At 40.6% G+C, this 15,398-nt stretch overlaps 1 protein-coding gene across 1 annotated transcript in view; it reads left to right on the top strand.

Annotated features, from left to right (window-relative positions):
• The window catches only part of LOC124712340 (DNA repair protein RAD50-like), a 191,942-nt gene that overhangs the window by 164,410 nt on the left and 12,134 nt on the right, over nucleotides 1-15,398 (top strand). The window contains exons 21-24 of the mRNA XM_047242635.1: nucleotides 8,323-8,448; nucleotides 11,954-12,137; nucleotides 12,547-12,641; nucleotides 12,777-12,910. Of these exons, the coding sequence (XP_047098591.1) occupies nucleotides 8,323-8,448; nucleotides 11,954-12,137; nucleotides 12,547-12,641; nucleotides 12,777-12,910 (539 nt within the window). The remainder of the gene's footprint in view (nucleotides 1-8,322; nucleotides 8,449-11,953; nucleotides 12,138-12,546; nucleotides 12,642-12,776; nucleotides 12,911-15,398) is intronic.

The following is a 15,398-nucleotide window of genomic DNA, read 5'->3' on the forward strand; positions in this document are numbered from 1 at the left end:
TTGAGGCTGTTGCCCTTTCTGTGCTTGCCCGAGGCCACCTAACCTAAAAAACTGCCCAGTCCACACCACACAACCCCTGCTACCCGTGTAGCCACCTGCTGTGTGTAGTGGACTCCTGACCTATCCAGCGGAACTCGAAACCCCACCACCCTATGGCTCAAGTTTAGGAATCTGCAGCCCACACGGTTGCAGAACCATCTCAGCCTCTGATTCAGACCCTCCACTCGGCTCTGTACCAAAGGTCCACAGTCAGTCCTGTTGACGATGCTACAGATGGTGAGCTCTGCTTTCATCCCGCTAGTGAGACTGGCAGTCTTCACCAAATCAGATAGCCACCGGAAGCCAGAGAGGATTTCCTCTGATCCATAGAGACACACATCATTGGTGCTGACATGAGCGACCACCTGCAGATGGGTGCACACTGTACCCTTCATGGCATCCGGAAGGACCCTTTCCACATCTGGAATGACTCCCCCCGGTATGCACACGGAGTAGACATTGGTTTTTTTCCCCTCCCTTGCAGCCATATCCCTAAGGTTCCCCATTACGCGCCTGATGTTGGAGCTCCCAACTACTAGTAAGCCCACCCTCTGCGACCGCCCGGATCTTGCATACTGAGGGGCAACCTCTGGAACAGGACAAGCAGCCATGTCCGGCCGAAGATCAGTATCAGCCGGAGACAGAGCCTGAAACCGGTTCATCAGACAAACTGGAGAGGCCTTCCATTCAGCGCTCCGGAATGTCTTTCGCCCCCTGCCACACCTCGAGACAACCTCTCACTCTACCACGGGTGAAGGGTCAGTCTCAATGTGGGCAGTATCCCAGGCAGCCACAGCCGTAGTTCAATCGGAGGATGCGTGGGACGAGCTGGGTGTCCCAGACGAACCCCCGTCCAGACCCCCACAGTGATGCCAATTGGCAACAGCCTCAAGCTGTGTGACCGAAGCCAACACTCCCTGAAGCTGGGAGTGAAGGGATGCCAACTCACCCCACATCCGAACACAGCAGTCGCAGTCCCTATCCATGCTAAATATAGTTGTGCAAAGAACGTCTGAACTAATCTACAGAGAGCACAAACAATTCGACACAAAATTTAAGGTTATTAAAATACAAGACTGCCTAGTAAATGCAGTAATGCTGCAACTTGCGCACTGCTGACACACTGCTCGGCGGCAGAAGGCTAACTGTACTGTCGGTAACATACAAAGAATGTTTGAAAGAAATAAACGAACGACAGATGACTACGGGACTTTACACGTCACAGATATTAAAATGCAAATCTGCCCCTGCTAAAAAATACGAAACTACACAATGATTTGATAGATTTAACTTAACAAGTGCGCTAAGAACACTCAAACAAATTTTCAATTTGACTACTACACTTATATGAACACTAAATAAGCCACTTGCTGCTACTTGCGCACTGCTGACCCACTGCTTGGCGGCAATCCCTTGCATAGTAGCCTTGTAAATTATACTCATTGCGTATCACGCCACTGACTGTACACACGAAGCACTGTATCCAATTAAAGTACTCTGCGGACACTTCACCTATTGCAGCTCTACATCAGTCTCCTCAAGTTACCGCATTAAATACTCAAATCAGTTTTAGGTTTTCTAACCTAAGTCTTTCTCTCTTAATGAAATGCCAGTCCTGTGCTACTTGTTCTGAACAATGTAGTGAAAACATGACATTTCATTGTCTTTAGCTCTCATTGTGAGTACTTGCAGTAGATATTGTGCCGCTGGTTGTCTACTAGGATGTGATGTCAATGCAGTGTGACATAGTGTGCCAGAGGCGAAGTTCCCCTGGTGCTAGTGTAGCCCCTACAACCTCTTTTAACACCAAACTGTAACGAAGTCAACAGAATTACGTGCTGTCCACTGTTGCAGGGTAGGGGGAGCAGGTACAGACACGTCAGGGTGGCTATTCCGACTCCCTCATCCGCTCTGACCGTTCGGGTTCTCTAGTGGGCACCAGGAGCAAATTTATCAATGTTTTTATTATACTTGGATTCATTTACTAGCCTTCATCCAAGTACTGTCTCCAGGCACTTACCCAACAGGAGGGTGGGTGTTGAACTCAAGGTCCTTGACATTGGTGCACTGTTGCGATACTTGCCACAGTTGTAAACAGCACAGCATGGCTTGGAGAACATACTTACTGGGCAGGCCCTCCCTGAGCTAGCTGACTGCTGAGTCAATGTTGGCCATGCAGCTGTGCTTTAAGCTCGCACTGTGGCTAGAGGGGGGAAGGGGGCGGTGTCATTTAGAAAGCTGCTTCTGTCTTCTGACATTTGGCTGGTGGTGTGAGGTAATGATGGCAGTCCCTAAGCGGGCAGTAGTTTCTAGGGTCCTAATTTGCGTCTGATGCTAGATGCAAGACCGTATAGCAAATGGTCTAGTTGAATGACAATGTCAGGCACCGATGGCTGCTCCAGTAGGCACTGATTTGAGTGAGGATGCTTATCTGGACAACATGGCAGTTGCCTGCTCAATGGTGGTGACTGGACTCGGTGCCCTTTGTGGGCTGGACAGGCACTTTTCATTTGCATCTTGACCTAGCATGTTGTCATTTAGATGCCCCAGGTGTCACGTGGTCACTCTGTCATAGTGCTGATGTTAAATCCCTGGATTTCGGTTAGATTGCTGGTTGCTCACTACTGGTATTACTGACATGTTAGAGATCGATAGGTGGCTTAATGCTGAAGCAGTAACTTGCAGTAATTGATGGTGGTTATGTGATCGTCAAACACTAACTTGCAAGAACTGACTGGAGGTGTTACTTACACGCGTGAAGTCCCGTGACAGTATGTCAGATAGTCATCATCATTTGTCAATTTGCTCATTGCTGAGTGTCGTGACCTCATTTCCTTATTCATTTGTACGTAGTTAAAACTTCAGACAATTGTCTTCATCCACAGCGATCGGCCTCTCTTAATATGATGTGTAGAGGCAGGCTGGTAATCTTCACTTGATCCAACCATCTGTTTGCAGCTGTCCCACATGGTATCCTGCCCTCAGCTTTTCCCTGCGCAGTGGTCTTCTCTAAATTATCTCCTTTCCGTCTAAAGATGTGTGCAAGGAACTGAAGGTATCTTTGGCTGACAAGAGAAGGAAACCTTCTTGTGATTTTAAGTTCTTCTATTGAAATATTTCTCCTTTTTTGTGTCCACAGTACTCGTAGCATCCTCCACAAACACTGCATCTCGAAGGCATCAGTGCGGCTCTTATCACTACCCTTCACGGCCCAGATCTCACACCTGTATAAGAATACAGGAAACACCAATGCTTCTAACAAGTGCATCTTCATTGTCTTTGATATTGCCCAGTTCTGACATATCTTAGTGAGTTTGACCATTACGACTCGGCCAAGAATGATTCGTCATCTTATCTCTTTATCAAACTTTCTTGTGCAATTGATCTGAGAGCCTAGATACACATAATCACTCACTATCTCCAGATTCCTTAAGCATCCTGAAAGTTAGTTTCGATCGATGCCTTGGCGATTTGTAATCATTAGTTTGGTTTTTTTCATGTTTATCTCTAAGCCAATCTCTAAGCCAAGGTTTAGACTAAAATCTTTCACTCTTGAGAACAGATTACCAACTTCTTTCTCACTTCCTGCTATGAGTGTAGTATCATCTGCAAAGCGTAAATTGTTGACTTTCCTGCCGCCAATTGAAATCCCACCGTTACAGCCATCGGCACTTTCCTTATTACACGCTCTGTGTAGATATTGTACAGCTGAGGTGACAGTATGTCAAATAGTAGCTACAGTAAATCTGCGAAAGTGCTTTAATCATTTATGATAACCTTGTACTTCCAGTAAAGACAGTGGCAACAGTCTGTAACTAAATCTTTTGTTTGATTTTGTAGTGTGAGTGCAACTCTTAGTCAGGTAAGTATGTGATATACTGTGTACCAGCGGACAACACCTCCCCTCCAGGCCCTACCATCTGTCAACCACAATCTTATTTTATTAGGGCTGCATGTACAGTACTGGGTTCACCTCTGTTCTGAACCTCCGTAAATGTCCTTCTAGTGACTTTAAGGAGTGTTTCAGTTAGTGTAATGTTTTAAGCCTTAATTTCATGAAGACTCATGCCATTTCAAACTAGCAAATCTGACACAACCATAATCTATTCGATACATTTTGTGTAAAACTCCTCTGGATCCAAATGGATAAGAAATTAAAATGGAATCATCATCCAGTTAAATTGATCAAGAATATCAGTTTAGCATGTTTCGACATTAGAAGCAATTTTGATGTAAAGCCAAGGGTGTTGGCTTGTTTTGCATGTTGTCAGTCCGTGTTGTGTTACAGGATTGTCTTCTGGACTAATTCACTTAAAATGAATGAGATGTTAGTTCAGCAATAATAACATTATTTAAAATAGGTAACAGTTCCTCTTGGAAAGATCTCTGTAACGATACTGAAGTTCTTACAACCACTTTACAGTCCAATTACCTTGAGATTTTGGAACTGATAAAAAAGTCAGTTTCAGCTGTGATTTGTACAGTTGCAATTCTACACGTGAAAATAATTTCATATAGAGCACTCCTTGAGTAAGATCTAAAGTGGAGTTGTGTACTCCATGCAATGACATTCAGCAAGTTCCAAAGCAATATAAAGCAAGAGGTCGAGATTTCCTACCAGTTCTAAAGAAAATTAAAAATTTACCTGAATATTTGGTCAGGCTCAGATATCGAAATTTCTTGTTATCTATGTGGCAGGCAAGAGTGTTCATTGTATAGTTGCATGACAAGTGGTAGTGGGTTTGTAGTAACTTTTCTTTGGTGGGAAATATGAAACTTCTGATAGAAGATAATTAGCAAGTATGTTATATAAAACTGTTAGCAGCAGATTATGCTCAAAGTATTGGCTTTTTTTCCAATTTGGTAGTTGAAAGTTATCTAATGTATGCATAAATAATATGGAACAGTATGGTGATAGTTTATTATTAAAGCAACATACAGATAAAGTTTTTTAGAGTTGGTTTTCTTTTGTTAATGTATACCTTGACTCATTCCAAATCTATATAGAATGTACAGAACAAATGAATGAATGAGATTTTGAACTGAGATTGCACACATATATGTGAAATCTCCCCCCATGAACCATGGACCTTGCTGTTAGTGGGGAGGCTTGCGTGCCTCAACAATACAGATAGCCGTACCGTAGGTGCAACCACAACGGAGGGGTTTCTGTTGAGAGGCCAGACAAACTTGTGATTCCTTTTCAGTAGTTGCAGGGGCAAGTCTGGATGATTGAATGATCTGGCCTTGTAACACTAACCAAAACGGCCTTGCTGTTGTGACACTGCGAACGGCTGAAAGCAGGGGGAAACTACAGCCGTCATTTTTCCCAAGGGCATGCAGCTGTACTGTATGATTAAATGATGATGGCGTCCTCTTGGGTAATATATTCCAGAGGTAAAATAGTCCCCCATTCGGATCTCCGGGCGGGGACTACACAAGAGGATGTCGTTATCAGGAGAAAGAAAACTGGCGTTCTACGGATCGGAGCGTGGAATGTCAGATCCCTTAATAGGGCAGGTGTGTTAGAAAATTTAAAAAGGAAAATGGATAGGTTAAAGTTAGATATAGTGGCAATTAGTGAAGTTCAGTGGCAGGAGGAACAAGACTTTTGGTCAGGTGAATACAGGGTTATAAATAGAAAATCAAATAGGGGTAATGCAAGAGTAGGTTTAATAATGAATAAAAAAATAGGAGTGCGAGTAAGCTACTACAAACAGCATAGTGAACGCATTATTGTGGCCAAGATAGACACAAAGTCCACGCCTACTTCAGTAGTGCAAGTTTATATGCCAACTAGCTCTGCAGATGATGAAGCAATTGATGAAATGTATGATGAGACGAAAATTTAACAGTCATGGGTGACTGGAATTCGAGAGTAGGAAAAGGAAGAGAATGAAACGTAGTAGGTGAATATGGATTGGGGCTAAGAAATAAAAGAGGAAGCCGCCTGGTAGAATTTTGCACAGAGCATAACTTAATCATAGCTAATACTTGGATCAAGAATCATACAAGAAGGTTGTATACATGGAAGAACCCTGGAGATACTAAAAGGTTTCAGATAGGTTATATAATGGTAAGACAGAGATTTAGGAGTCAGGTTTTAAATTGTAAGACATTTCCAGGGGCAGATGTGGACTCTGACCACAATCTATTGGTTATGACCTGTAGATTTAAACCGAAGAAACTGCAAAAAGGTGGGAATATAATGAGAGGGACCTGGATAAACTGACTAACCCAGAGGTTGTACAGAGTTTCAGGGAGAGCATAAGGGAACAATTGACAGGAATGGGGGAAAGAAATACAGTAGAAGAAGAATGGGTAGCTTTGAGGGATGAAATAGTGAAGGCAGCAGAGGATCAAGTAGGTAAAAAGACGAGGGCTAGTAGAAATCCACGGGTAACAGAAGAGATACTGAAATTAATCGATGAAAGGATAAAATACAAAAACACAGTAAATGGAGCAGGCAAAAAGGAATACAAACGTCTCAAAAATGAGATCGACAGGAAGTGCAAAATGGCTAAGCAGGGATGGCTAGAGGACAAATGTAAGGATGTAGAGGCTTATCTCACGAGGGGTAAGATAGATACTGCCTACAGGAAAATTAAAGAGACCTTTGGAGAAAAGAGAACCACTTGCATGAATATCAAGAGCTCTGATGTAAACCCAGTTCTAAGCAAAGAAGGGAAAGCAGAAAGGTGGAAGGAATATATAGAGGGTCTATATAAGGGTGATGTTCTTGAGGACAATATTATGGAAATGGAAGAGGAGGTACATGAAGATGAAATAGGAGATACGATACTGCGTGAAGATCAGTTTGGATTCCGTAGAAATGTTGGAACACGTGAGGCAATACTGACCCTACGACTTATCTTAGAAGAAAGATTAAGGAAAGGCAAACCTACGTTTCTAGCATTTGTAGACTTAGAGAAAGTTTTTGACACCGTTGACTGGAATACTCTCTTTCAAATCCTGAAGGTAGCAGGGGTAAAATACAGGGGGCGAAAGGCTATTTACAATTTGAACAGAAACCACATGGCAGTTATAAAAGTCGAGGGTCATGAAAGGGAAGCAGTGGTTGGGAAGGGAGTGAGACAGGGTTGTAGCCTATCCCCGATGTTATGCACTCTGTATATTGAGCAAGCAGTAAAGTAAACAAAAGAAAACTTTGGAGTAGGTATTAAAATCCAGAGATAAGAAATAAAAACTTTGAGGTTCGCCGATGACATTGTAATTCTGTCACAGACAGCAAAGGACTTGGAACAGCAGTTGTACAGAATGGACAGTGTCTTGAAAGGAGAGTATAAGATGAACATCAACAAAAGCAAAATGAGGGTAATGGAAGGTAGTCAAATTAAGTCGGGTGATGCTAAGGGAATTAGATTAGGAAATGAGACACTTAAATTAGTAAAGGAGTTTTGCTATTTGGGGAGCAAAATAACTGATGATGGTCGAAGTAGAGATGATATAAAATGTAGACTGGCAATGGCAAGGAAAGCGTTTCTGAAGAAGAGAAATTTGTTAACATCGAGTATTGATTTAAGTGTCAGGAAGTCGTTTCTGATAGTATTTGTATGGAGTGTAGCCATGTATGGAAGTGAAACATTGACGGTAAATAGTTTAGACAAGAAGAGAATAGAAGCTTTCAAAATGTGGTGCTACAGAAGAATGCTGAAGATTAGATGGGTAGATCACATAACTAATGAGGAGCTATTGAATAGAATTGGGGAAAAAAGGAGTTTGTGGCACAACTTGACTACAAGAAGGGATCGATTGGTAGGACATGTTCTGAGGCATCAAGGGATCACAAATTTAGTACTGGAAGGCAGCGTGGAGGCTAAAAATCGTAGAGGGAGATCAAGAGATGAATACACTAAGCAGATTCAGAAGGATGTAGGCTGCCATAGGTACAGGGAGATGAAGAAGCTTGCACAGGATAGAGTAGCACGGAGAGCTGCATCAAACCAGTCTCAGGACTGAAGACCACAACAACAACAAATGTGAAATGTTGTGTTTTCTTTGAAACCAGATGTAAAGTTACACTGTCAAGCAAAATCTTCTAGGATTGGAAACTGCAAATAGTGTCATCATTTGTCATTTTAATCATGGCATGTGAATTCTCAGAACACTTCAACAGTTACTTCTACAAATAGTCTAGGTAATTTGATCAGAATAATAAAAATAGAAAATTTTATGACATGAACAGATTATTTCAGTGTATATTTTTAATATTTGTCTTTGTCAAGCAGTTTCAACATACTGGTAAGTTTCTTTCTGTTTCAGAAATCAATTTCAGAAGGACGATTTAAGGAATTAAGAGATAGTGTGAATACTCTGCGACGAGATCTAAATAAGGACATATATAAAAATGCAGAAAAAAAATACAATGATCTGCAGCGACGAATTAAGGTAATTTTTGTAGTCTTTTTGTACTATGGTGGAATCATTATGTCTAAGAAAATTATTTCTAAAATGAAATGATAACCAAGTAGAGACATTATTTAATTCTATTTTTTGGGGAATGCACTCCAAAAAACATTTGCAATAGCAAATTGAAATAAAAACCTTAAATTTCTAGATGAAAATTTCCTGTTTCCCTGCAGTACTTTCCTCTCTCTTGAATGCTGCAGGAATTTTAACTGAGTGTCTTGTTGTGTATTTTTATCATCATCATCATCATCATCATCACATGGATGGCATTGTGTAGTGCAGATATTTCAATGTCAGTCGACAGCAAGCATAAATAAAAAATAAAATAAAATAAAAAAAAAAAAAAAGACTTAGACTGCCATAAGGAGAAGAGACATGCAAGAGCAGGAAACCTTCTCCCTCCCATATTGTACATTTTAAATTTGCACTTCTGCAAAAGCAGAACTGATACGCAGTGATAGCAATCACTAATACTTTTTGTGGTAATGGGTGTCATACTCTAACCTCATAATAGACCTGTTGTAACATTTTGCAACACACTGCAAAGTGGAGCACACAAAGAATTTGGTAATGGCATCATTAGTTGATTATTGAGATTGGCAGTGCCATAAACAAAGTGGCAAACTCCCAAACTCTAATAGTACAATATGTTGCAAAGCATACTTCAAAACACCCCCACTTAAAATTGCCATGTTAAATTGTCTGCATAATAGTAAGTAAAACCTGTTTATCTGAACGTTTTACGAGTAATTTATAATTAGCAGAAAAAACATGAACACTGCATTTCTTGAGAATGGTAGAGGTTAGTGAGTGAGCAAGAGAATGCCCATTGAATAGAATTTAATGAAATGACACAAAAAAGCACAAATAAAATTGTATAAAGGCACAAACAAAACATTGTTGGAAGGTGACTGTCAACAGCTGTTAAATAGTGTATAAAATGCATATATGAACCATCAGCTGTGAGTCCTGATCTTCTCTTCAGTACTGCTCTATATACATTTAGGATTTCTATTTTTGCTTTTAAAGTCCTGTGTCATATATTTAAATTCATGACATGCACTACAAATTTTAAGTAAAAACTGATGCCGTATGGTGGCTTAAATCATTTTAACCCTCATCCATGAAGATGGGCCAAGAACAAAACTGATAGATATTTGGATATAAAATAAAAACAGCTGATGGTTCAAATATGCATTTTATTCACAAAGAAAAGATTGGCTTTAGCTACTAGTGAGCTTTGATTTAAATCAATGGAGAAAGTCGAAAATTTTGACAGACCGGGATTCAAACTCAGGTCTCCTGCTTACTACATAGATGCACAGTCCAATGCACCATCTGCACATGGTGGTCATCACAACCACTCAGACTACCCTAGCATGCCTTCAATCAGACCCAAATTCTCATTTTATCCTCACACCACTGATGTAGTGCCCCTTACTCAGGGCATTTCATAGATTGTCATAAGAGTTCAAGTGTGGTGTGCATCTGCACTGAAGTGAACAATTGGTTGTCCTCACCTTAATTATATATGTGGTGTCTATTCTTTCAGACCTGTCGCACACATTTCGATCCTGCAGGCACTATGAATGAAGACACAAATAAATGTCCAAAAAAACATACACCACATACTGTGTATAAATAGTATATAGTATGGGATGAAGTATCTGTCATTTTAAGTGATGTTCAATAATTTATATCCATATGCACTGTCTGCAGTTAGAAATTAGTCATGCAATGTGTGTTTTTCTATTATGCCAAGAGTAACCTTTGTTCCAAAATAAATAGACAGAAGACATTGAACTTTGTCACGCTAGTCTTAGCTAAAGTATTTGAAACGACTGCTCTAAAACAACTTCAAAGTATAACTAAAGAACCCTTTAAGAGTAAGGTCAGCTTTATTCCAGAAAGACAAAAGTAATAGGGTTACTCTTACCATCAATTAGATTACAGCGTGAGATTCCCCCAAGAAGCAAAAGTCAAAAGATCAGCATGGTTTTTTTGTAATTTGACAAAAGCATTCATTTTAATAAATCAGTTATATCTAATTTGTAAACTTCACGGGTGTCACGTCAAGAAAAGTGTTTCGCAATTATGAGGCTCAGATTTAACAAATAAAAAATAAAGAATAGTAGAGATGCTAATTTGTCAACAGGCATACAAACAAGATTGCTAGTTTTCTAAAAAGACTTTTTTTGGGGTAGAGCACATGGATTGAGGAAGAGTATCATCTGATGTCTCAAAGAGAGACAGCACTTGTAAGAGATTGGAATACAGGAGGAAGAGGCAGCAGGTATACGGGACAGGAATGTGACGCGTGGCACTGGAACTGGTGAGTTTTTGCAGTGCATGATGACGGTGATTTGGGGGGGGGAATTGGATAATGGACTGGGAAGGTGTGACAGAACAACAGAAGGAAAGACTGGGGAAGAGCATTTCAAGGATAACACCCATTGGGTTTCCAACTTTGCCCCTGACCTCAGTCTCCACTAACCCCTGCCCCACCCCCAGTCCACTCTGCCCAGTACCCCATTTACACTTTGTATGTACCCGCACCCTCTTCACCTCAGCCTGTCCTTCCTCAGTTAGGTCACCTCCTCCAATCCAGTCTACTTTGTGCACTGCAAGAACACACTGGTGCTGGTGCCTATGTGCCACACTCTGGTCCCATGTTCCTGCTGCCTCTTCATCTTGCATTTTGATCTCGTACACTTGCTGCCTTCCTCTGAGCCGTCAGCTATCCTTCCCCAGACCTCTCTGCCTTTTTTGTCCCCTTGACCTCTCTACCAGGCACAAGATCTCACCTCGTTCCATGTGAAGTGGGATGTGAACTTATAAATTAACTAACGTAGCATTTGCAAGTAGTACATTATTGGTGCCATTCATATATATTGAATGCATAAAAGGAAGGGTAAAAATTTTTTTGAGTTAGGTTTGATATAACTTTTGTATGGACATTTAAATAACATATCAAGATTATTAATACTGCACAAAAATATGGGTTGTCTGCCAAAGAATGTCTTGTAACTAAGTTTGAAAAACCTAGTAACACAAGCTTTTCTGTCATACACTTTGAAAATTTTGGTTTAGTAAACTGTCAACAACTTCACACTTCCATTTCCAAGTTAGTTGCAGTTCTTAGCGCAGAGACAATTAGAGATTGTTTTAAATTACATGCTCATATATGGAACTAAACGTACATGACAAAATATAAGACAGGAATGTAGTGGATGGAGAACTTGATCCACTGAAGAGATTACACTGTAAGCTGTCAGTGGAGAAGTGTAGTATGTATTTAAAAGTTACATAAATTAAATTGCAGTAATGTGCCTGGAATTGTGTAATGCGGAAAATAGTAATATTTCAGTTTAAATTATGGTATGTCCATATACACTTTACTTAGAAATTGGCAGTCTAAATGAAATCAGATAAATAGGTGACATGTGTTTATGTTGCTGGACATAATTCTTTGCTCTATTTACAGGTAAACCAGCTAGCATCAGCTGATCTGAACAAATACTTTGTCGCTTTGGATTGGTCACTCATTTACTTTCATCAGGAGCGCATGAGGAAGATTAATACGATTATAAGAGAACTGTGGCGAAAAATCTATCGTGGGAATGATATTGATTATATAGAAATTAAAACAGATGCTCCTGAAACCACGAGTAAGTAAATGACATTTGCCTTCTCTGAGTTAATGAGGCAGTTTGTAAAGTCTTAGGTTGCTGTCTGTTCTTTTCACGTCGAATTACTATTAAGACACTTATAAACATTAAATAAAGACTAGTGTTACATGTCTGAATGTGGACAGTTGACTAATCAGAAATCATCAGACAGATAAAGTGCTAAACACACCACTAAATATTTTGCCACAGTAAAACCTCCAAAATATAAATTTCTTAAAGAATTTATAAAGTGAAGGAATATGAAGTGGAGGAATGATTGTGTGCTACATGCTGAATGTTTTGTAGAGTAGCAGCTCAGTGTGTGATCTAGGACATTAAACTTTGTGTATTTACCTAACTTTATTATCTTTCTTACAAGTGGGATATATATTCATTGTTCAATCATCAGGTGCAGACAAGAAGCGAACATTCAACTATCGGGTTGTTCAGGTGAAGAATGATGTTGAGATTGATATGAAGGGACGCTGCAGTGCTGGGCAGAAGGTAGTGTTGTTACTTTATTCTCATTTTAAGTATTTAAAGTATATCACTTAAATTATTTTTTTGGTAATAAAGTTTAAGTAACATATCTCCTGCAGTCATTTATCAAGATTCTCATCTGTAATACTGTCTCTGCAGGTTCTAGCGTCGCTTGTTATCCGAATTGCTTTGGCAGAAATTCTAAGTATTAATTGTGGAATCTTAGCTCTGGATGAACCAACCACAAATTTGGATAGGGAGAACATAGACAGTCTTGGAGAAACTCTCACAGAGTAAGTTTTCAGACATTTCATTCATTGAAAAAGCATGTCATTTACTCAGTAAGCCCACCATTGATGAATTTTATGGGAAAGCAAGTCTTTCAAGTAAATTCTGTTTGGGCATAGTAATGAATATCTGAAAGAATTGACCATAATGTAATTTATTGCTTGTGGTGGTTACGGGTAGTTTGGAAAGTTTGATTCCTCTTACCTCTGATTGTGTGAGTTGTACAAAATGACCACAGCAGACATCCATGCACATGCCACTTGCTGCATACAAAAGAAAGAAATTCTAGAGGCAAGGCACAGATGTTTCTGCTATACTTTAGTTGGTAAGATTTACCTTGGTGGGTAGTAAATACTGAGGAGTGTTAAAAATAAAGTAGTTTTATGGCTGCAATTCCATACTAAGTATATGCTCTGTCATGACTGGCTGAGTGAGCCAGTTATCAGATTGGAGGAATGCAAAGGCATTTATTTCTCTCATAAAGAAAATAAGCAGGTCACTGCTGCTAATTATATTCTATGGAAACAAAGGTCAATGCTAAGTTGGCCAAAATCTTAGTAGGAAGCGAATGTTAAGACTCCGAATATTGAGCTAAAAATCCAATAAGTAAAGCTAGAATCATCTTAAACAACAACACATACAATGGGTCATATGACTAAAATGGAGACTGTACTTCATACTCAGAAGTTTGGAGAAAGTTCTCCGGTTAGTGTGAAAAAAGCAAGTCTGAGAATATACTTTACTTGAGTATATTCTCTCTGTGAGTTGAAGGATGGGGGTAGTTGCTCAAAATAAAGAATATTCTATGATATCATATGAATAAAACGAGCTAAGTTTCTCACAAGCGGAGAACATTCTCTGTTTTTGTGAGTGAGCTCCATAGCATACTTCAAGCTGAGTAAGTTGTGTTGTTAAGTGTTAGCAAGTGTTTTTAGTGAAAGTAGTGGAACTTATGGTTCTCGAAAGGCAAAAAAATGTACACCTAGTACAAAGGAACACAGAAGCAAGGAACTGTAGAAGTTTATATAGATTTAACAGTGAAAACATTATTTGGTTGGCGAATCTCTTTCTTCCCGAAAATCAAGAAAGAAGAGGAGGCGCCCTTTCCAATGAATGCAAAATGAAAACATTTTTGCACTCTTTAGCAGATACAGGCTTTCAAACTGGTGTAGGAGAAGACTTACGAATAACCAGACAGCAGTATCACTAACATTTTCGTATGTTCTGCAGCAGGTTAACAGAAAATCACCATTGTGGATCCGATTCCCGAGAAACATTAACGAACTAGAAACAGCTAAAGTTAAGTGGCAGTGTAGGTATAAGTTTCCATGCGTGGTAGGGGTCTTAGACTGCACACACATACCTATAATGAAACCTTCTGCACATAGAGACAAATATGTTAATCGAAAGGGCTTTCCGTCTATAAATGCGCAGGCAACATGTGATTATGTGAAATGTTTACAAGTGTTGATGCTTCATGGCCTGGGTCGGTACATGATGCTAGGGTATGGAAAAGCTCAGATATGTACCATATATTGCAAGAGAACTAGCGCAATGCCTTAATTTTAGGAGTTGAAGGATATGGCATTGCACTGTGGTTGATGACACTGTTTCAAAATGCCAAAATGCCTGATAAGAGGGTGTACAACAGACTTCACTCAAAGGATAGGGTGATATGGATGATGCTTTGGACAGATAAAAAGGCATTACCCAATTCTGCAAAATAAAATAATGCTTGCCCAAACAAAATTCTCAGTGTAATAATAGCCTGTTTTGTTTTGCGCAGTGTAGTAAAACATAGAGGGGTTGAGGATTTTCAGGCACCTAGTGACGATGACAACAATCTTCCAGTCTTGGGAGAAGAGGAAGTAACAAACGTGGAACAAATAGAGGACGGTAAATTGTTAGTATAATACACTCCTGGAAATGGAAAAAAGAACACATTGACACCGGTGTGTCAGACCCACCATACTTGCTCCAGACACTGCGAGAGGGCTGTACAAGCAATGATCACACGCACGGCACAGCGGACACACCAGGAACCGCGGTGTTGGCCGTCGAATGGCGCTAGCTGCGCAGCATTTGTGCACCGCCGCCATCAGTGTCAGCCAGTTTGCCGTGGCATACGGAGCTCCATCGCAGTCTTTAACACTGGTAGCATGCCGCAACAGCGTGGACGTGAACCGTATGTGCAGTTGACGGACTTTGAGCGAGGGCGTATAGTGGGCATGCGGGAGGCCGGGTGGACGTACCGCCGAATTGCTCAACACGTGGGGCGTGAGGTCTCCACAGTACATCGATGTTGTCGCCAGTGGTCGGCGGAAGGTGCACGTGCCCGTCGACCTGGGACCGGACCGCAGCGACGCACGGATGCACGCCAAGACCGTAGGATCCTACGCAGTGCCGTAGGGGACCGCACCGCCACTTCCCAGCAAATTAGGGGCACTGTTGCTCCTGGGGTATCAGCGAGGACCATTCGCAACCGTCTCCATG

The sequence above is a fragment of the Schistocerca piceifrons genome, chromosome 8, assembly GCF_021461385.2.
Source record: "Schistocerca piceifrons isolate TAMUIC-IGC-003096 chromosome 8, iqSchPice1.1, whole genome shotgun sequence".
Taxonomy (NCBI): domain Eukaryota; kingdom Metazoa; phylum Arthropoda; class Insecta; order Orthoptera; family Acrididae; genus Schistocerca; species Schistocerca piceifrons.